Source organism: Rousettus aegyptiacus, unplaced genomic scaffold, assembly GCF_014176215.1.
Source record: "Rousettus aegyptiacus isolate mRouAeg1 unplaced genomic scaffold, mRouAeg1.p scaffold_m13_p_4, whole genome shotgun sequence".
Lineage (NCBI taxonomy): Eukaryota > Metazoa > Chordata > Mammalia > Chiroptera > Pteropodidae > Rousettus > Rousettus aegyptiacus.
This window is the reverse complement of record NW_023416307.1, coordinates 55,700,987-55,722,247: the sequence shown is the minus strand read 5'-3', so window position 1 is coordinate 55,722,247 and position 21,261 is coordinate 55,700,987. Positions and strand designations below refer to the sequence as shown.

Here is a 21,261-nt window from a genome sequence, read left to right as displayed (position 1 = left end):
GTACAGGTTTTTTAGCAAAGAAAATAAAAATTTATTTTAGAGAGATGCAAATCCTGAAGACACAGGTGAGCTATCACTCAAAGGTCTGGCTCTCTGAGTGTCTCAAAGGGATAGATTATCTAGTGGAAAAATCCTTAGTTATGGAAACTAAGGGAGTTGGAGTCATGGGTGCTATTGATTGGACAGAGTGGAGGTAATTGATCATCGTGTCCCTCTGGTTCTGGAATCAGCAATGGCATCATCCCATCTAGTCCAGTGGTTGGTGAGGCTGTTTCACCTGGATGGGTCTGGGGGTGAAACCCACCTAAAGCCAAGATGTTATCCTTAGTTTAAGTGAAATGATTGATAGATCTGAGGCTTCATTCTTAAAGGATTTGACACTGGCCAGAATCTTACATCTTAAGGCTTAACGGGAGTGGGCATACAAAGGTGGAAGGATAAGGGCCTAAACAACCAAATCCAGGTTGAGCCAAAGAAAAAACTGTAAGTGAGATCCAGGCGCAGTTACAATTCCTCCCTTCCTTCTGATCACTCCTCAGCCTTGTAATGACTTCTCTGGCTGCTTCCTGATGAAAGGGGGTGGAGTTTGGGAGTTAGAGGAATGAAACTGTCCTAAATTCAATTGAAAATATTCTTTAGTTCCTGATTTCTTATGAAAACTCTGTATTATTACCATAATGTTTGCTTTTTCTCTAGGAGTCCTGCCTTCAATTCCAAAGATGAGTTATTTAGTCAAAAAACATACAGCCTCCAACAGACAACACAATATGACAAGGATTATCAATATACTGTATTCCTATAATAACCCATAAAAGAGGCTTCCCATTTCAGAGGGTAGCCAGGAAAAGATTGTCTAACGGATCTTTCTCACAACTTGTAGCTAAGAAGCCTTCTGCATGATTTGATTTCTGAGTCTCAATTTCCCCAGAGGTATTAATGTAGGTGTAGCATGTTGTATTAGCTACCGAATAGACTCCTTGTTTTGCCAGAAAGTAATTTAAAGGAATCCTATTGTCTAGGACAACATGTGGAGGACTTTAAGGTGGTCTCTTGGAGTTTTACAGCTTGAGCGGAATGGGCCGAATGGCTGACTATATAGATTAAATTTCATAATATTGGGTATTTATAAGAGATGTGTCTATGAAAACAAAGGAAAAGCAAAGGTTAATTATCAGAGCAAATCATAAACCAGGTCTGAGTTTGTAAGGCTGTCAGTAAGGGTGTAAGAACCTTTTGTAGTTTGAAATGTCCCTTATCATGTCATCAGGTGCTAAGTAAACTTTCTGCGTGGCTTACACAGCATCAGTCACTGAGACTGTTTAAACATGAGCTTTTGTGGCAATTTTCTCAATTTTGTATCAAGTTGTCCATCTTTAGCTTGCATGGCTGGAAAAGAAAAGGCAGTTTTAGTTCTCAATGATTTCCAGTCAAAAGCTAGGAGAAATATTGGAAACATGTTTGGAGAGTTAAGGCAGATGTTGGAGGTAACTAGAAGATCTCCTTTTGCTGATATAAATGCTTTTTGTTTTATTTTTATTCTGACCTCTTCTTTGGTTAACACATATATGTTGATCTTAATTCTTTTTAAAAGTAAGACTATTAATTTATTCAGACAAAAATACTTAGTTTTTCTTTGCTTTTATTTACTATCGGTCCTATCGGCATTAAAAAAAAAAAAATAGAACAAAAAATCATCAGATTTGTATGGAAGCACAAAAGACCCCGAATTGCTAAAGCCAGCCTGAGTAAAAAGAACAAGTCTAGAGGCATCATTTTGCCCAACTTCAAATTATACTAGAAAGCAACAATAATCAAAGTGGCATGGTATTGGCAGCAAAATAGACACACGGACCAGTGGAACAGACTCAAGAGCCCAGAACTAAACTCATATTTACATGGGCAAATAATTTTTGATGAAAAAGCCAAAAACATACAGTGGAGAAAAGAAAGCCTCTTCAATAAACAGTGCTGGGAAAACTGGAAAGCCACCAAAAAAATATTAAGCTAGTCTGTTGTCTGTCACCACACACCAAAATTAACTCAAACTAGATTAAGGACCTGCATATAAGACCTGAAACAATAAAATGCATAGAAGAAAACATAGGCATGAAACTCAAGGACCTTGGCCTTAAATAGGATTTTATGAATTTGACCTCAAAAGGCAAGGCCCTTCACTTAGTACCCTTTTCTGAGTACCTGATTACATACTAGTTCACTATAATAGAGTAACTGGCATAAAGAATGGCAGAGGCGGCAGTCTGGGACCACATATGAGTCACTGACAAATGACTTCGGAGATCGCAGTCACAACATTCCCAGAAGCCAGGCGATTCTCAGCGCCCTCCTGAGCCGGTAGTACCCGCTGGGGCACAGAACCCCCGCACCGCCCCTCCCCTGCCCGCCTCCCCCCCCCCACCCCCTCCCCCGCGAATGTTCGGAAGCTGCTTTTAAGGCCCCCAAAAGTCACTCAAGCCAGAGTTGGAAAGTGCAGGGGCACTCCTCCAAGGTCTGATTGATTTGGGCGCGGCCCCCAAGTGAGGTGACGAAGCTCCTCCCCCGTCTTAAGACTTGCGGCCCCTGTTTCTCTAACACGGCGGAAGCATCTACGCGCCTCCCAACGCCCCGAGCTCCTCGCGCCTGGCCTCGCCCTTGTCCCATTGGCCCCACTCCCTCGGCCATCAGGTACTCCACACTGCAGTCCGCCTCCGCCCCGTCCCCCCTGCCCCCACCCCACCCCCGTTCCCCCCCCCCCCGCCCCGCCCGCCCTCCCTTCCCCACCGCCGCTCTCTATTTCTGGCAGTGACGGGGTCCCATCTGCTTCTCCAGCCGCGATCCTTCCTCAGTCCTGGCCTTCGTGCACATTCGACCCACCTTTCCCGGGACCTGGTACACTCCGCAGGGCACCCCCGCACGCACTCCCCCCTCAGCGGTGACCAGGTGCCCCCACCCCCTCTTACCCAGGGTGGGAGGGGGTCCCCTACCCTCAAAAAAAAAAAAAAAAGCAGAGGTCTGTCGGGAAGCAGCTGCCCAACCTTAGTTCCGAATTCGTAGTTCGAGAGCGAGAATGTAAACTGTAAAAGTTCGAAGGAGTTTAAGGAGTTCAGAAAACTGGAGGCTGGAGCATGTGTGAAAGTTAAAAGGAATTTCCAAGGGAAAGAGGTGATTTTTGTCTCCCAGGCCCTCTTGCATCTTAGAAAGCACGTATTCGGTGGAGCCAGAAAGGATTACAGAAAAGGAGCCGAAGATATTGGGAAAGCAGGTACAGGGAGAACTAAAAGTTGGTTCTCTGAAGTCCTCAGCACAGAACAGAAGCCCAGGGAGCATCTACGGCCTCCCCACCTTCACCCGCCCCCCCCCCGCGCGCGCGCGCGCGCGCACACACACACACACACACTGTCGAATTATAAGCTGGGAAAATCGAGGTCCACGGTGGGTGGGTGGCTAGTCCCTAATCACACAACTGATTCCTGACAGAGTCAGGTTTAGTAGCCCAGACCTCTAGTTCCTAGGCATTATTTATAAACAATAAAACATATAAATAACGTTTTACAAATGTCCTTTGTGAACTTAGAAATTAAGTATGATCAGTATTGGTATGCTCAATCCGGCTTCATTTACTCTTCTCCATGTCTCGCCAGCCTGCATTCCTGGCCATCAACAGTGCAGCTGAGGAAGGACTCCTGGAAGTCCGAGGACTCGAACTAAAGCCTGGGTCAACAGGGTTTAGTGACAGGGAGATGCACATCTTGGGCGTGGAAAGAGCTTTAGCTGAGGGGAGACTGAGCTAGTTCACCAGCAGTTAAAGGTGTTTGGCTGGCCTATGCAAGTGGAGTGAGTGGATAGGCCCAGTAGTAGATGGGAGAGCTTTGAACTTTAGTGCTACAGGCAATATGTTACAATGGGAATTGGAAATACACCTACCTACAGGAAAACCAACACATTGCCGGGGATTAAATTTATGGAGGGTCTAATAGCCGAGATCCCAGGAATCTAGATATTAGTCATTTAGGAAAAAACCCAAAATTTAAATATTACTGTTGAAAAAAGTTTGTGAGAATAAAATATTCTAGTTCAATGATCCAAAAATCTTTTTCCCTCGTTGTGTATGAGTAATAATGATAACAACAATAATAGTGCTTATGATGTACTGGGCACTGTTCTAAGTCCTTCACAAAAATTAATTCATTTATTCCTCACAACAAACCCACAAGACTATTACTATTTTTATGAGCATTTTAGAGATGTAAAGGCTGAGGCGCAAAGAGATTGCCCAAAGTAGGTAGATTTGCACAGAGAAAATACCAGCCATGCCACTTAGCTCTATTACCTAAGACAAGTCACTTAGCATTTCTAAAACTGCATTATCTCTGTAATCCTCGTTTTACTCACCTGTAAAATGGTCCTAATACCACATTCCTCATAGAACAGTTATGAGGATTAAGTGAGATGCACTAATGCAATGCCTACACGTAGTGAGTGCTCAATAAAATGTAGGTAGGGCTAGTATTTTTTCTGATTTTTCTTCCTTCTCATCCTCTGCGTATCTTAATTTTCCCCCAGAAAAACAGCCTCATCATGTGTGGGGGATTGATGGAGAGGTATGTGGCTGCCATGGTGCTGAGTGCAGCTGGAGATGCCTTGGGGTACTTCAACGGGAAGTGGGAGTTCCTGCAGAATGGGGAGAAGATTCACCAGCAGCTGGCCCAGCTTGGTGGCTTGGATGCCATATATGTGGAGAAGTGGAAAGTCAGCGATGACACGGTGATGCACCTGGCCACGGCAGAAGCTCTTGTGGAAGCTGGGGAAGTCTTGGACTTGGCTCGACTGTATTCCCTCTTTGCAAGGCATTACCAAGACTGCATGGGAGACATGAATGGCCGGGCACCAGGTGAGCAGAGCCAGTGGAGGTCCTGGGCTGGTAGAAAATAGAACAGGCCCAAGGAAGTCATTAAAAGTGTTGATCGAGGTTTAAATATCAAGAAGGCAGTAGTTTTTATAGTTGTAATAAAAATAGAAACAACCTAAATGTCCTATAATTAATTTAACTATGGTGATACATTCGTAGCCATTTAAAATTATAGAGGTAAATATTTACTGATACGGAAAGATATTATATTTTAGTGAAAATAAAAGATAAGTAGGTTACAAGACAGAACGTATTTTATAAACTCATTGTCATTAACGATATAGTGTATGTCTGTTGGGAGAAGGCTGAAAGAATATTTACAAAAATGTTCATGTTTATATCTGGATATTTATAGTTTCTTATTTTCTTTTTACTTATTTGTATTAGATTCTGAGTTTTCTGTAATTAACAGATATAAAGAAAACATTTTTTTTCTCTTTGAAGAATAATGGAAAGGATCTTGTAGAGATTCCTTTTCTATTTCTAGGTCTGTGAACAGCGGTTCTTGCCCACTTTGGGAAATCATTACACCTTCTTGAGCCACTAAGTGACTTGCATCACCTTTTTCCTGGCCCATCTGACCTACCTATCCTCCTGTATTAGTCAGCTTGAGCTGCTATAACGAAATGCCACAGACTAGAGATTTAAAGAACAGACATTTATTCTCTCACTGTTTCAGAGGCTAGAAGTTTGAGATTAAGGCAAGAGCAGGTTTGGCTTCCTTTGAGGCCTTTCTCTTTGAGTTGCCGACAACTTCCTCATATCTCTGCCCTCTCACAGAACACATTCCCGATGTCCCTTTGTCCAAATTTCCTCTTCTTATGAGGACATCAGTCAGATTGGATTAGGGTCCACCCTAATGTTCTCATTTTCACTTCATCACCTCTTTAAAGGCACTGTCTCTAAATACAGTCACATTCTGAGGTACTAGGAGTTAGGACTTCAACATACGAATTTTTGGGGATACAGTTCAGCTTATGAGCTGATGAAAAGCACTTCCTGATGAAAAGTCCCCTCCCACACACACACCCGGGGTCTCTGGTGACCCCAAGGATTGGCCTTAGAAGCTGGCTTTTGTTCATCCTTTCTCAGCATCTGATTTCTCATCAAAGTGGACAAGTGGAATGTTTTCTTCATCCATCTATGCCTTCTATGGCATAGTCGTGAATAAACTGACCATAGGGGAACAATAAAACCACCCAGTAGGACAGTGAGATAGGACAAGCCTGATCACACTGTTCTCACATAAGGGAAAACCAAGGACACCCAAGGGCATAATTTTGCTCTGAACTCATTGCTTGTTCTCTGAGCCCAGCACTCTTCACTGTAGAAGTGTGGCCTTTTTCTGACATTTGGAAATTTCAATTGTCAGATTCTCATTGGGTTCTTTAAGGGCTTGGGCTTGGAGCATGGTGGTTTGGATGGGGCCACTAACTAGCTGTTTACGTGATGTCGAGCAAGGTTCTTTAGCCCTGAGCTTAAGCTTAGTCATTTAAAAAAGAGAATAATACTCTATGCCCACCTTTTTGAGTTATTGTGATGTCTTAATAACAACTGGCAAAGATTCTAAGGCTCTCTATATGAATCTACTTATTTTATTATTAATCTTATCATGCTAAGGGTTATTTGTAAAGTAAGGCATTGTGTTGGCTTGGGGTTTGGAGTTTGAGGGCATTCATCATTGTATTTTTCTTGGCTTCTCCTTCCTATCAAAGAAACTTGGAGGCAGAGCTTTGTCTTTTTCTCCTGCTGGGGCTTTTGTTTTGATTTTGTTGACCTAACCCCTACTCGACTCTTCCTCAGGTAGTACGTCAGTGCATAACGCCATGCTGCTGGAGCCAGACAAAGCCGATGGCTGGAGGATTCCCTTTAACAGCCATGAGGGCGGCTGTGGGGCTGCCATGCGGGCAATGTGCATTGGTCTCAGGTTCCCTCACCTCAGCCAGCTGGACACACTGATCCAGGTTAGCATTGAGAGTGGCCGAATGACTCACCATCACCCCACAGGCTACCTGGGAGCCCTTGTGTCTGCTCTTTTTACATCCTATGCTGTGAATGGCAAGCCTCCCTGGCAATGGGGAAAAGGACTGATGGAGGTGTTACCAGAAGCCAAAAAGTATATTGTCCAGTCAGGCTACTTTGTGGAGAAGAATCTTCAACACTGGTAAGTTTGTAGGTGTACCTGCTAGAAAATGCTTGATCTGTGGGTGCATGCATGACTAGGTATGTCTAGAATTCATAGATCATAGCAACTGTCATGGTTCTCATCATCCAGTTTTGTCACCCACTGCAGCCAGCCCCGTCCCCACCTACCTGCTAAGGATTTCAGGTTCAGTTACAGCAGTGGTTTGCACCAAATAACCAAGTGTAGACCTCAATAAGTAGTGTAGCTGCCGTGCTTTCCTCTTGTATAGGGACACTGCTCTATATCCCAACTTTCTATGTTTTTTGTGGCTAATCTATATTGAAGTGAATTTTCCTGTTGATCTCTTGGAACTTGTTTTACAGTGTTGTCTTGATACACAATATTTTGAAAACTTTTCTTAGAATACCAGAGAGAGAGATTTTTACTAGTTAATTAGTAAGTGGTAAAACTACATCTTCCTCCTTTTTCTCAGTTCACTTCACATTGCCTTTTTTAGAATAAAAAGGTCCAGAGGCTTTAAACCAAAATCACCCATGGTCATCATATTTCAAGGTTCCCTTTTGAATTAAAAAAAAAGTAACTGTATAAAGAGAAGATGTGTTAATTAGTTTGAGTGTAGTAATCATTTTACCATGTATACATATATCAAATCATCATGTTATATACCTTACATATATACAATTTTTACTAAGAAAGTAAAATATAAAATAGAATATATGATGACAGACTAAATTGACAGAAAATGACAGACCTTATTCTTAATTCAAGAAAAACAATCCTTTACTTCTCACCTTTAACTGGCTATCTGTCTTATTTATTTAGCAACAGGTATCAGTGCCTTGTTTATATCAATTCTTAGCAAAAATTTATTGAATGGATGTTATTTAGATAGAGCTCATTTTGATTTTTTATATCGTTTATGAGATTAACATGAGAAATTGAAGTCATCTTGGAATTTTCCCTGTTCACACATCTGTCTGGTACCTTATGGTTTTTTACCTAATTTTTTAATTGACAATAGATTTTTTTTTTCCTTCTTACAGGTCCTACTTCCAAGACCAATGGGAAAAGTACCTAAAACTTAGAGGGATTTTAGATGGCAAATCGGCCCCTACCTTTCCCAACCCCTATGATGTGAAGGAGAGAGATCAGTTCTACACCTCTGTGAGCTACTCTGGCTGGGGTGGCAGCAGTGGACATGATGCCCCCATGATTGCCTACGATGCCATCCTGGCCGCAGGAGATTCCTGGAAGGAGCTTGCACACCGAGCATTTTTCCATGGTGGAGACAGTGATTCTACAGCTGCCATTGCTGGCTGCTGGTGGGGAGTTATGTATGGTTTTAAAGGAGTGAGTCCCTCCAATTATGAGAAAATAGAATACAGAAACCGCCTGGAAGAGACAGCTAGGGTTTTATATTCTCTTGGGTCAAAGGAAGATACTGTAATTGACGTTTAGGAAAATATGATGTTCATTTCTGGTGGTTTCTCCTCTTGTGTAGTTCCTTTTCTGCTCAGTTTCTTTTCACTTTTTCCAAAGTGAACATGGGAGTGCAGATATCTCTTAAAGATCCTGTTTTAATTTTCTTTAGATATATATTCAGAAGTGGAGTCTACGGCCATGCCACCCTGACCAAGCCCAATTCCATCTGATCTTGGAAACTAAGCAGAGTCGGGCCTGGTTAGTACTTGGATGGGAGACCGCCTAGGAAGACCAGGTGCTGTAGGCATAAAAAATAAAAAATAAGAGATTGTAAACTGACAAGGTCTTTGCAATCTGTGAGGTGAACCAAGGGTTGCCTTGCCAAAAATAAAACAGACAAACAAACAAAGAAATAAATAAATACAAATAGAAAAAGAAGTGGGAATCCCACTCCAGTTTAATCAATTCTAAAACTTTAACATGCTCTTCTTCCTTTCCACTGTAGTCAGTCCTGAGCCTGAAAGACTTAAAGGAGAAATGGGCACGCGGATGGCTCTTTTGTTCCTCCCTTCTTCCTGGGTTCCTTCCTCCTCTCCACTGTTGCCCTGAGACCACCCTCATGGGGTGGAGTCCTGGTAGGAAAGGCTAAAGCCGGTTGTCTTCTGAGGGATCCTTCATCCTCCCTGGTCACATCCATTAGGGGGTGTGCAGGCTGCTCCACCTGCTGCTGTCTTTACATCCTCCTCATCCCTCTCACACAGGCCCTGAGGACAGATCAGGTTACCAGCAGCCAGCTAACTTGGAGAAAGATTCTGGTGTCACCTTTATGGGGTCACCCTCAATCTCAGCTGGTAGGCCTTCCCTCATTCGGCTTGTTGCGAGAGGTGAGGAAAAGAGAACACCACCCTCCCTCCTCATTCAGGAAGGGAAGAGAAAACCCCATCACGGACTCCTGATTTTTCCTTCAAATCCCTGGTTTTCAGCTGGTGGAGGTGGGGATGGGAGGTCTGATCACAAAGCAGTTCTGCCACCTCCTAGTAAGTCCTACCAAGATTTGTCTTTCCAAGTTCTTCCAGCCTGCATTTGGGTTCATGACCTTTGGCTTCTCTTCTGACTATGAGTACTAGTGTGTCTGTGTTGTGTATGTGTGTGTATGTGGGGTGGGGAGGAAGGAAGGGTTGGAGCAAAGGAAAGGGAGAGAGAAGGAGGGAGAGTGAGAATGAACAGGGAAAGCGATAATAAACTTAATTATATGCACGGTGTTACAGAAATGAATAAAACTGATCTGATACCCAATGTAAATTTGTCATGTTTATTAAGTTAATATATGTAAACTGAAAAACAGATTAGATCATGTGTAACATTACAGAGGTGAATTATATTTTTTTCACTTGCTGTGTGATGGTTCTTCATTTGCTTTTATTTGTTACCTAAGATTAATAGATGTTGTCTGGAAGTCTTCGCTATATATATATATTTAAGATCTGCAAAATTAACATTAGCCTCATCCACCAGTCTCCAAGCTTCAACCACCACCTTCTCTATTTACTCCTCTTTCTCTGCCTTTCCAGGTCAAGTAAACTTTTTTTTTTTTTTTTTTAACAGACAGAGCTACTAGGAGTGTGGGGAAAGAAATGGAGACTCTGATGTTTCGCAGTCAACCATCCTACTGGGTTAGTTCCTCAAGGAATGGCTGCTGGGGTCTGGTAAAAGAGCCAGGGATCATCCAGACAAAGCGTGGGGGATAGCCTTGCCATCACTTTTCCATCTTTGGAGTTTGGGGGTTGGGAAAAGTAACATCTAGGGAATAGGTGAGACTCCATTTGGGGAAGGAAAAAGAAGAGGAGGAAGAAGGAATTGCTGTGTGTCAGGCAGTTCACCACAGCCCATTAAAGAGGAAGAAATTAGGCTTAGAGAAGTCGCTGTTTGTCCAATAACACATATTTAGGATGAGATGGAGCTGAGGTTAAAACCCAGAACTATTTATCTTCAAAGCCTTTTTTTTTTTTTTTTTGCACACCCTTTACTACACTCTAACTGTTAGCTATAATTAGAAATGATTTCCTTAGACAAAGCCAAAATGAAACCCAGGAGTGAGATGGCGAGGGCAGCGGCCCATGCCCTCTCTTCACCTTTTCACAATTAACAAGGTAAAGTCAAGAGGAAAACTAGTTGTGGGTTTGAAATCCATATTTGGGGCAAGGGTGAGGAGGGGGCAGAGCGGAGCCCAGGTAAAACTAAAATGGACAGTATCTTCCCTCTCCTTTCTTCCCTCCTCAAAGAGCCTCCTTGTCCTCTACCAAGGAGACACCCAATGCCTGGGTCATGAGGACTTCTCTCTTCACGTTGTGTTTGGTTATGCCTGTCCCACTTAAGGCTCCTACTTCACCTTTTTGAGTCTTGGTATTGTCATCTGTACTAGCTAGGTGGTCTTAGAAAAGTACCCCCTCTCAGGGTCTCTGGGTTTGGAACCTATGGACTTTCAACTATAACATCCAAAGAAACATGATTCTAGAACAAGGTTGTCTGGAGATGGGGGACAAAACCAAAGTAAGAACCCTTTCATTTCTTCTGACCTACAGAGTTGTAAATAGAGGTTTACACTTTAAGTAGTGGACCATGCTTCAAACCAGTGTTTCCCATCATTTTGGATGGTATATGGACAACCATTCCCCTTTGTCAATGCCAGTAGATGGAAGTTACATAAATAAAACTTGACATGCATATTAGCACAGGTGGTAGGTGGCTACGGCAGGAGTAGGGAAGGTAGAACCTGAATGAATGAAATTGGGAAACATGGCCTTGAGCAAACAAATGAATCTCCAGCAGGATGTTTTCCACTGGAGACTGCTCTAGTGGAAGCAATATTTTGGGGTAAGATGGACTTTCTGTTGTCTGTTATTCTATACCAGCCCTGAGTCTAGGAGACTGAATGTACCATGGCTTCTCCTAGCAAATATTTATTGAGCACTAGCTATGTGGCAGGCACTGTGCTAGGTGCTGGGGCTGAGGAATCCAGACCAGAATTTTGCTGTCCTGAAGTTCTCTATCCTTACCTTCTAAAACATGTCATTTCATTTCCTTGGCCCTTCGATCAGTGCTCCCCAGGCCACTGGCTTCTCTGAGCTTTGATTTTCTCACAAGTAAAATGGAGATGGCTATGGTAAGAATTAACAAAAGACTTGTGGTTCTAGTATGTATACAATCCTCTGAGGCCCCCACTGGAACTGCAGAGTCCTGGGCCCAACCCTGAAGATTCTCATTCAGTGTGTCTAGGTTGGGCCCAGCAACCTGTCCCAAGTTCCCTGGGTGATTGTGAGGCAGGTGGTCCTGGATGGGACCACTTCAACCCCACTTGGAGAGTACTGTACTAGATGATGAATGTGAAAGGGAAAGTACTCTCAAAATGTCACCTGTATTAATGCTGTGTGCAAGGAATAACTGGACTGGCTTGATATACGAGCTCTGGTCTTGGTGTGAGCAGCCATGAAAACGCAGCCCTCAGTCTCCTGCTGTGGGGAACCTGTTTGATGGTCCCAACTGCTGTCCTTCTGTATTTTCCATGGGTCTTTGTGCTGAGACTTATCACAGCATATGACTAAACAGGGTAGGGCTGGGACAAATGAAGACTCTTTCTGTGTAATTTTCTTTTCTTCCTTCTCTCCTTCACAGGTGTTAGGTCTGCATCACGATCTGAATGTTCTCCCTGCGTTCTCTAGCTTCCCTTATTTTTTGCAAGTGTTATCCCCAATCATTCTTTTGCACATCTTGTCCCACCTTAGTGTCTTCTTCTCCGAGTACCTGAACTAATGCACCTGCTTGGTCTCTGACATCAGTACAGCCTACAGTAGTGCCCTATTTATTGCCGTGTTCCTTCCTGATGGTAGCAGTGCTTAATCAGTGGGATCATATGCATGAGTGGAAGAGAAACAAGAGCCTGCCCCTTCAAAATCATTCTATGCTTGTCTTTGGCAGACCAGACACATCCATGTTGGCATGGTACCAATGCCTCTTCAGGGGTGATAGCTGTCTGGTTTAGTGGTTCAGAGCATGACCTCTGGGACTAGCTTTTCTAGCTTCCGATCTCAACTCTGCATGATCTTATGCAAGTTACTTAACTTCTCTATGCCCTAAAGCTGTGTGAAACAGGTATGTAGATAATACACACTTTACAGAGCTATTGCCCAGAAAGTTTGACACTGGCCCTGCTGGCAGGTTCTCTGCTTCATAGTGATGTGTTACAGTTTAAGGAGCTAAGTAAGTACCCTATCCTCCAGATCTGCTTAGAAGTAGCTCTCTGTGGTTTCTGCCACTCTTTTGGGTGAAGAAGCTACAAGGTACATTGGAAATGTCCTGGTTCCAGGTCAGCTCTGCCGCTTCTAGCAACAACGTCTCTATAGGTCATTTTCTTTCTGTACTATTTAGTTTCTTTATTTGTGAATTCAAGAAGTTGAATAACTCTTCTCAGAGGGTGGGCTTCACTTCTATCCTCAGGATCCTATGAAAGGCTAGTACTCTCCAGAGGCAATCTTCATGTTCTTCCATTCTATCCATTAAATATACACTAAACATGTATTATTGGCTCAGCTCTGTGCTAGGCACTGGGGATTCAAAACTGAAAAGAGAAAGTCTTTGCGCTCAAATCACTCAGAGTCTTCCTAGGGAGACAAACATGTTGTCCAGGGTTTTGTAATTACTTAAAGATGAAAGACTTCTGCCTTGGTTTTCACTAACATTTTATAATGGGAAGTGGGGGAGGTACAGGAAATAGTTTCCTGATGATGTTTGGCTCAGAGAGGAAGGACAATGTGTTTCAACGTCCACTGCTTAAAAAAAAAAAAAACCAAAGCAAAAGAGAAAGAATAAATGAAAAGTGTATTTTTTCTTTTACAGGTCACAAGGCCAGTTAATGATTAGTAAGACCTAAGCAGGTGCTTGGTGTTCAAAGCTGTGAGAGACTGTGGGTTTATGTGATCACTCTCGGCTTCTCCCCAGCTCTGAGACTTCCAGCTCAGCGATGCACCCAAGTCTCCAGGAGAGATGCCTCTGGTTGTTGGGGCTCCTTTTGGCACTTAGTGTTGAAAGTGCGGGTAAGTCAGGGGCTTGGGTGGAATAATTCTTTCTTAAACCATTACTTATGCAGTGCTAACCTTTGGAAGGTCCCCTAAAAACCCTTTCTCCTGAGATGAATCTACAAAAAAGAGAAACAGCCCTACAATCGCAGTGGGGATAATGATAATCAGAGCATTTTCTCAAGTCGGAAAAATTCAACTTCCCCTAGTTGTTTTACTCATTTTTCTAAAACCCATATTACTTACTTTCTCCTTAAACAAACTAGCTGAATAACTTACAAGAAAACAAAATTTGATTTATTCCAAAATGTGATTCATTTTCATCCTATAAATATCCACTGTTCCAAGATATATTTAATTTTAAAATATAAATTTCCAAACAATGATTTTGTCATTGATATTGTTAGATGTCCTTTCTAATGTTGCTGACCCAACTTAAGTTTTACCATTCCTCTTGGCAGGACACTAATTACTAGTTTCTGCTCAGACTCCATTTGCATTCTACCTTTCCCATTAAGAAACCCCACCTACCGCTTCTGCTTGCTTAATATAGCAAATCTAAACCCTCATGTGGCATTGAGATTCTCTTACTAGTGAAAATATCAATCCCCTCCCCTGCAGTTGGTACTACCCTAGGAAATCTCCTCTTTTCTTTCATTTCCACAAAACATTTAATTCGCATTCCCCAGGTTTAGACTGCATCATTCCTTCGGCTTGGAGTTGCTCGTACTACTTTTCCATTCATTTCAGCTCTTTCCGTCTTCCAAGAGGGCATCCATGATTCACACCTCCCTTGCAACACTTCATTCTGCTACATACAGCACCCTTGCCCTGCTCCAAAGTTCAGTTTGCATGGGTGTGTTCACTATCCGCATTAATGAGTTGTTTTTAAAAAGTGCTGCCTAGCTTCATGTATCATTTATTTGTGTGTGTTTATAAAATGACCTCCATAGATATATATATAAATATATGTATATATTGTAGATGTGTGTGGTGTGTGTGTGTGTAAGAGAGAGAAAGAAACATCTTTTTGTATCAACATACAGAGCGATCATGTTTTTTCAATGTCTGTTTATACACTATCTACAAGATCTGAAAGGATTTGTATCTTCTACATTTTTGATTGATGTGAGAAAAATTCCCCTGCAAAGAAGTTATAACTATTAATTAGTATGTTAAGGTAGCCATTTCCCCACTCTCTGCCAACACTTTGTAATATAAAATGTGTTTCCTATTGTCAATGTGATAGGAAAAGTAGTATTACATTGTTCTGTTAATCCTTATTTCTTATGATCATTTCTGCTTCTTATGTCTTGTTTAAGTAATTTTCCTATGAAGATAATTTCTCATATTTTCTTCTAAACCCTATGAGCTAGCCTGATCAGACTAAAATTGCCAGGAACAAATTTTTTCATTATGATATGTTTTTTTATACAATGCTGGATTTGATTTGCCAACATTTATTTTTATTGTTGCATATTTTTATTTCTATATTTGTTATTTTGCATGTGTTCATAAAGGAAATTTATCTATCATTTTATTTCTTGTACTGCCCTGGTCTGGGTTTGGTATCAAGATTATTATAACCTTAGAAAATAAGTTTCTATTATTTGAACTAGCTTATATAAGATAAAGATTATCTGTACTTAAATATTTGGTGGAGTTCTTAAATAAAACCATCTGGCTCTTGTGTATTTCAGGGCCAGAAAAGACTCTTGACTGTCAAGTCAAATTTTTGAGGCTATAAGGTTTATTTGGGTTTTTTATTTCTTCTTGAGTCAGTTTCAGTAATTATATTTTTCTAGAAAATTATTCATTTCTTTTAAGTTTTCCAATGCATATATCAGGGGATTTGAAAGTATATCTTTTTATCCTTAATGCTCTGCAGTTGTACTATAATATGCCTAGTATAGATTTACTTATTTTTATCTTGCTTATTACCCTGAGTATAATTTTTGATTAGAGAAGTCATATCTTTTTTTAAATCTATTTATTTGTGTTATGATGATATTGGTTAATGAAATACAATAAGTTTCAAGTGAACAATTCAACTGTAAGTCATATTTCTATTGCATTGTATCATATCTTTTTTTAGTTATGAAATATTCTTAGCAATTATCTCTTCAAAATATTGCTTCTTTTACTATTTTCTTCCTATAGAGAACAAGTACTAGATAAATATTGTTTGTACTTTTTAACTGAATTTTTATATTTAAAGAATTTTTTTTTACCTCTGTACTAGACATTATAGTATTGATTTCTTTTTTAAATGATTTTCTTTTTTTATTTCCAATTTTCTAATTAAATTTTTTTTATATGTCTTATGGTATAATTTATGCCTGTTTTTATTTCATAATTTATGCTCTGTGTTTTTATTTCTGAATATTCTCAGCAGAGTTCTTTTAAAATCAATGTCAAAGGTTTTTTTAAAATTATATTTTACTTGGAATAAATTTATGATCTACTTACTGGTTTTATTTAATATCTTTGTAAACATTTGATTTCTTTATATTCTTAAGCATTTTGTTTGCAGGCTTTTAAAAAGTAAACTTTTTTTATTAAAGTGCAACACACATACGGAAAAGTACACAGATTATTAATACATAGACCAATGAATTTTCAGAGTAAATTCACCCATGTAACCACCATTCAGATCAACAAATTAAACTTTTCCAGGGGACCCTAAAACCCATTCTCTGCATCTGCTCTTAATCACTACCACTCCAAAGATAACTATTATCTTGACTCCTAACACAATAAATTAGTTTTGTTTTAATTTTTAATGAAAAGTTTGTTTTTGGCCTCTCTGTCTCTGTCTCTTTATCACTCCCCCCCCCCCCCCCCCGCATCTCATCTTCTCCAGTCAGGTGAGTGTTTCAGCTCCTATTAGTGAGGTCTTGTCTTTTTATCCTGCCTCCCTAAATAAAACTACAACCTCAGGTAAAAAGTCAACAGCTGTTTTTTTTTTCGTTTGTGTTGTTTCTGTTTTTCCCTTCCTTTCCTGAGTTGGGGAGTCCCTCTCCACCACTGGCCACCACAGGTGGGCCTGGTGCTGGTCTTCCACATGTGACATGGGATACTTTTGGATCCCACTTACCTCGCAGAGCTGAATTCCTAGAATCACTGCCTTCTCCCAGACATGGAACCCAGCACCATTTCCCATTTCTGTTCTTGTTTGTGGAGACATTATTTTTATATTTGAGGTTATCTGTGACTATTTTTCTCTTTCGATATTCATCTGTCATTACTCTTTGATTCGAGTGGAGGTTGGGGTAAAGGGGTATGTAAGCATGATTTTCTGTGCTATGTTCCATACTCCTAAATGACAGACAGTTTTATCATCTGCAAATGGTGGCAATTCTTTCTCCTCCTTTTCATTATAAATTTAAATTTTTTTCTTTTTAAACTTTATAAGTTTATCCCATCTTATTGTCTTATTTCACTGGCTAGGACTAAGACTTTGAGTACAATATTTAATAGAAGTAGTGATAGCAGACAGTTTGTTCCCATTTCTAGATGGAATGTGTTCAATGTTTCACTAATAAGTATAATTGTTGCTATCAGCTTTTGCTAGATGCCCTTTCTTACTTCAAGGAGTATTGGGTACTGAATTTTATCATAGTTTATTTTTTAAAAATTAATTTAATTTAATTTTATATTAGTTTCAGGTATATAGTGCGATGGTTAGACATTTATATAATTTATAAAGTGATCCCCCTGATTACCTTAGCACCCACCTAGCACTACACTCAGCCATTAAAATAATATTGACTATATTCCCTATGCTGTACTCTACATTCCTGTGGCTGTTTCGTAACTACTAATTGGTACTTCTTCAACCCTTCTCCTTTTTCACCCAGCCCCCTAAACCTCCTCCCCTCTGGCAATCCCAGTTAGTTCTCTGTAACTGTGAGTCTTTTCAGTTTAGTTTGTTTGTTTCTTTTTTTCCTTATTCTGAATACTGTTCCAGAAAATAGAAAGGGGAAGAAAGGATCAAAACTCATTCTATAAATATTACCAAAATATGAAAACTGGACAAGACTAAAGGAGAAAAGAAAACTAAAGGCCAATTTCACTATTAAACATAGACATAAATTTTCTGGATTTTCTGGAACTGTATGTATAAGCTAGGATTTGAAGGATTAGGAGAATATCTCTGTAAAACTATTTGGCCTGGTAGAGTTTTTGATGAATATATTAAAACTACTGTTTCAATTCCTTTATGCTACAGTTTTACATTTTATTTTCCTTTTTTTCTTTCTTGACTAAGTTTCAGTAAGCTTTGTTTTTCTAGGATATTATCTATTTTTTAAGGAAAATATCTATTTTTAACTTTTGGGTGGGTACACACATTCTCTTTTATGATTTAAAAAGCCTACTGTAAATAATCTCCTCTTTATTCTCTGTATTGTTTACTTGTGACTTCCTTCTTTTTTTCTTACTCTTTCATATCAGAAGTACAACTAGTTTATTATTCTTTTTAAAGAACTAGCTTTTGGCGTTTATTGTGTGTGGCAAGTACTATTCTAAGTAGCAAACAAAATAGATAAAAATTTCTGTCTTCTCTGAAAGTGTATTCAAATGTATGGAAAACAATATACATGAAGTTTAATAATAAACTAATAACTTTTTAAATAGATTAGAAGGTGATGATTGCGATAAAAAGTAATAGATCAAGATGAGGAAGATTGAGAGAGCTAAGATGAGGAGTATAGGCAAGTTGCAATTTAAATAGGGTGGTTAGAGGAGAGAAGATGACATTTGACAAGTAAAGACTTGAAGGAGGAGAAAGAATTAGCCATGTAGATGTCTGGGGAGAGACCCTCCAGGCAGAAGAAACAGCCATTGTAAAGACCGAAGGTGGGAACTTGTCTAGGGTGAGGAAGACCTGGGGGGGACGCAGAGGAAACAGCAGCTGGACTGGCAAAGGGCTCCAGGAGGGGGTCGTTTATTCCATTTAATCCTAAATTTAGTCCATTGTTTGGACTTTGGATTTTATTCAAAATGAAATGCCTCGAGGCTTTTACAGATACGATTTGACTTACTCTTCCAGCTGCTGCGTTGCAGATAGACTGAAGGGAGTCAAGAGTGAAGGCAGGAAAAGTAGTTGTAGGCCATGGCAATAATTTTGAGATGATGGTGGCTTGGACCAAGGAGGTGACAGTGTAGAGTGGTAGTACCACATTACCCTAGTTTCACTTTCCATGGTTTCATTTACCCGTAGTCAATGGTGATGAGAAAATATTAAATGGAAAATTCATAAATAAACAATTCATAAGTTTCAAGTTTTGTGCTATTCTGAGTACCTCACTTTATCTCATCACATAGACATTACATCATCTCACATCATAAGAAGGGCGAGTACTGTACAATAAGATATTTTGAGAGCGAGAGAGACCACATTCACATAACTTTTATTATAGTATGTTGTCATAATTGTTTTATTTTATTATTAGTTATTGTTGTTAGTTTCTTACTGTGCCTGATACATGAATTAAACTTATCATAGGTGTGTACGTACAGGAGAAAACATAGCTTATATGAGGTTCTGTACTATCCACAGTTTCAGACATCCACCGGGGTATCACTTGTGGATAAGGGGGGACTGCTATAGGTGGTGAGAATGGTTTAATTCTGCATATCTTGCTCTGAAAGGAGGGCTAATAGGGTTTACTCACCATTGGTAGGCGGGGTGTGAGAGAAAGGGGAGTCAGAAAGGTCTCCAGGAAGACTGGCCGAGCAACTGCACTGACTGTGTTGCTACCAATGTCATTCATATTTTATTGTTTTCTTTCTTTAAAAAAATTTTTTTTAATTTTTTGAAAATTAATTAATTTTTTATAGTGACATTGGTTAACAAAATCCAATAAGTTTCAGCTATACACTTTAACAATAAGGCATAAATATATTTACCTTGTGTGTTTGCCTCCCATAGTTACATTTCTTTCTGTCACCACATATTTGACTCTTTTTATTCCGTTTACCTCCCCACTCCGTTTTCTTTAATTTTGACTACTTCCTTTATAGTTTTTCTTCTATATTTTATTTGGAGCTGTTGCATTGTGCTTTTTCAACTTTCTGAGTTAACAAGATTAATTTACCTAATCTATGTCTTTCCCTTTATTCCCTTAATATTTGCATTTAAGGTTATGCGCATCCTCCAGTGCTATTTTAGCTACTTTACTCAAGTTTTTATATATATTAGTTTTATTGTCATGTAGTTTTTAATATTCTTGAGTCTCCATTGTAATTATTTTTTAACCCGAGAGAGGTTTAAAATCTCCAAATGTATTTTTAAATAATTTGATTACATGTTATTTAGATAATGTATGGATGACATTGATTCTTTGATGTTCGTCGGGCCTTACTTTGTGACATACAATATTCATTTTAAAATTCTCCATCTGATGGATGCAGGCTTCCCTATATCACCAACAGAGCACATTTATTCATTTATGTGTTTCAAGTCTCATTCTCAATCAGAGCCCTTTCATCTTTTCTTTTTTCTTTTTTTCTTTTTTTTTTTACTTTTATTAGCATTTATTTGATGCTGAATTTACTCCTAGGCCATAAGTTTTTGTTTCTTCATTTTTTTCTGGTATCTTTGTCTCCTGAGCAACCTCCTCTTCTGGTTCAGGAACAGTCTGCTCTTATGCAGTGAGGATCGTCTCAGTGCAGCAGAGAGAGCTCACGAAGGGATTGAACCACCCACCCACCCACGGGTTCTGTGAATTCTGCTCTGCATCTTGGGAGCTTTGTTCACCTGGACGGGCTCAGTGACCAGAGGATCAACATCTAAACCCTTAAGTTTAGCAACACTCTCTGCATTTTTAAGCATGTGCAGCAAAAATTCACTGTTTTGGGGCCACCGATCCTGCGTCCAGCCCCACCATTTGGCCTGGACACACCTACCGACTCCACCATTGTAACAAGGGAATGGCTCACATTGCTTCTGTAAAGTGACATCCTTCAGATACTTGGTGACTTTTCAGATATGCATACCCTTGATGGCCTGGGCAATTTCATGAAAGTAAACATGAAGATTTGAACATCTTGATTTGCATAATTTTGTGGGGTTATCTGGGTCAAGTGAATAACAAACCACTTCAGAGTTTACCTCAGGCTGCTTACGGAAAGAGTTCATCTTTTCTTTTAAAAGCCAGATACTGGGGAAGGCAGACAAGGTAATAGAGTCAAACATCTTTCTCTCTCATGTGCTGTGGAGGCCCGAGTTGTAGACTGAGGAGTGTGGGGCTATACTGTCAGAGTGGGCTTCATGCCAGGGTGTTCAAGACCTAGCTGTTCAGAAGGGACATACATGGGGGCTTGGCACCAGGTCTGGGGCTCTGATGTAGTGGTAGTGAAACTGCTGGTGCACCTCAATATTCTCTAAAGGTGGGATAACCACAGTCTACTCATGGTACCACATCCCAGTGCATCCCAGATCCATGTGGCTCTTGTATATGTGTTCCCCAGTTACCTCTTAAAGCAGATAACCATTCCAGAAAACTAAAATTGCTGTGTTCTTCATGAAGAGGCCTGCACAAATCAAAGCCTGCAGTCTAGACCTCTCCTCTGATTCTGTAAATGGCTTTGTCCCGGGGTAGTAATGCACGGTAGCGGCTAACAGCCACTGTGACTAGGGCTGTGGGTCAGTGTGTGCCTGCTGCTCCTGTTGGTTCCTTCTTGTAAGCTGTGCTGGGAGCTAGATGCCA

General features: G+C 40.2%; 1 protein-coding gene and 1 pseudogene across 1 annotated transcript in view; both read left to right on the top strand.

Annotated features, from left to right (window-relative positions):
* Positions 1-8,662: 8,662 nt before the first annotated feature.
* LOC118602679 lies at positions 8,663-8,781 on the top strand (annotated as a pseudogene).
* A 4,526-nt stretch (positions 8,782-13,307) lies between these two features.
* PLA1A (phospholipase A1 member A) overlaps positions 13,308-21,261 on the top strand; it is a 30,750-nt gene continuing 22,796 nt past the window's right edge. Inside the window, exon 1 of the mRNA XM_016140138.2 lies at positions 13,308-13,564. Within this exon, the coding sequence (XP_015995624.2) occupies positions 13,492-13,564 (73 nt within the window). The 5' untranslated portion in view covers positions 13,308-13,491. The remainder of the gene's footprint in view (positions 13,565-21,261) is intronic.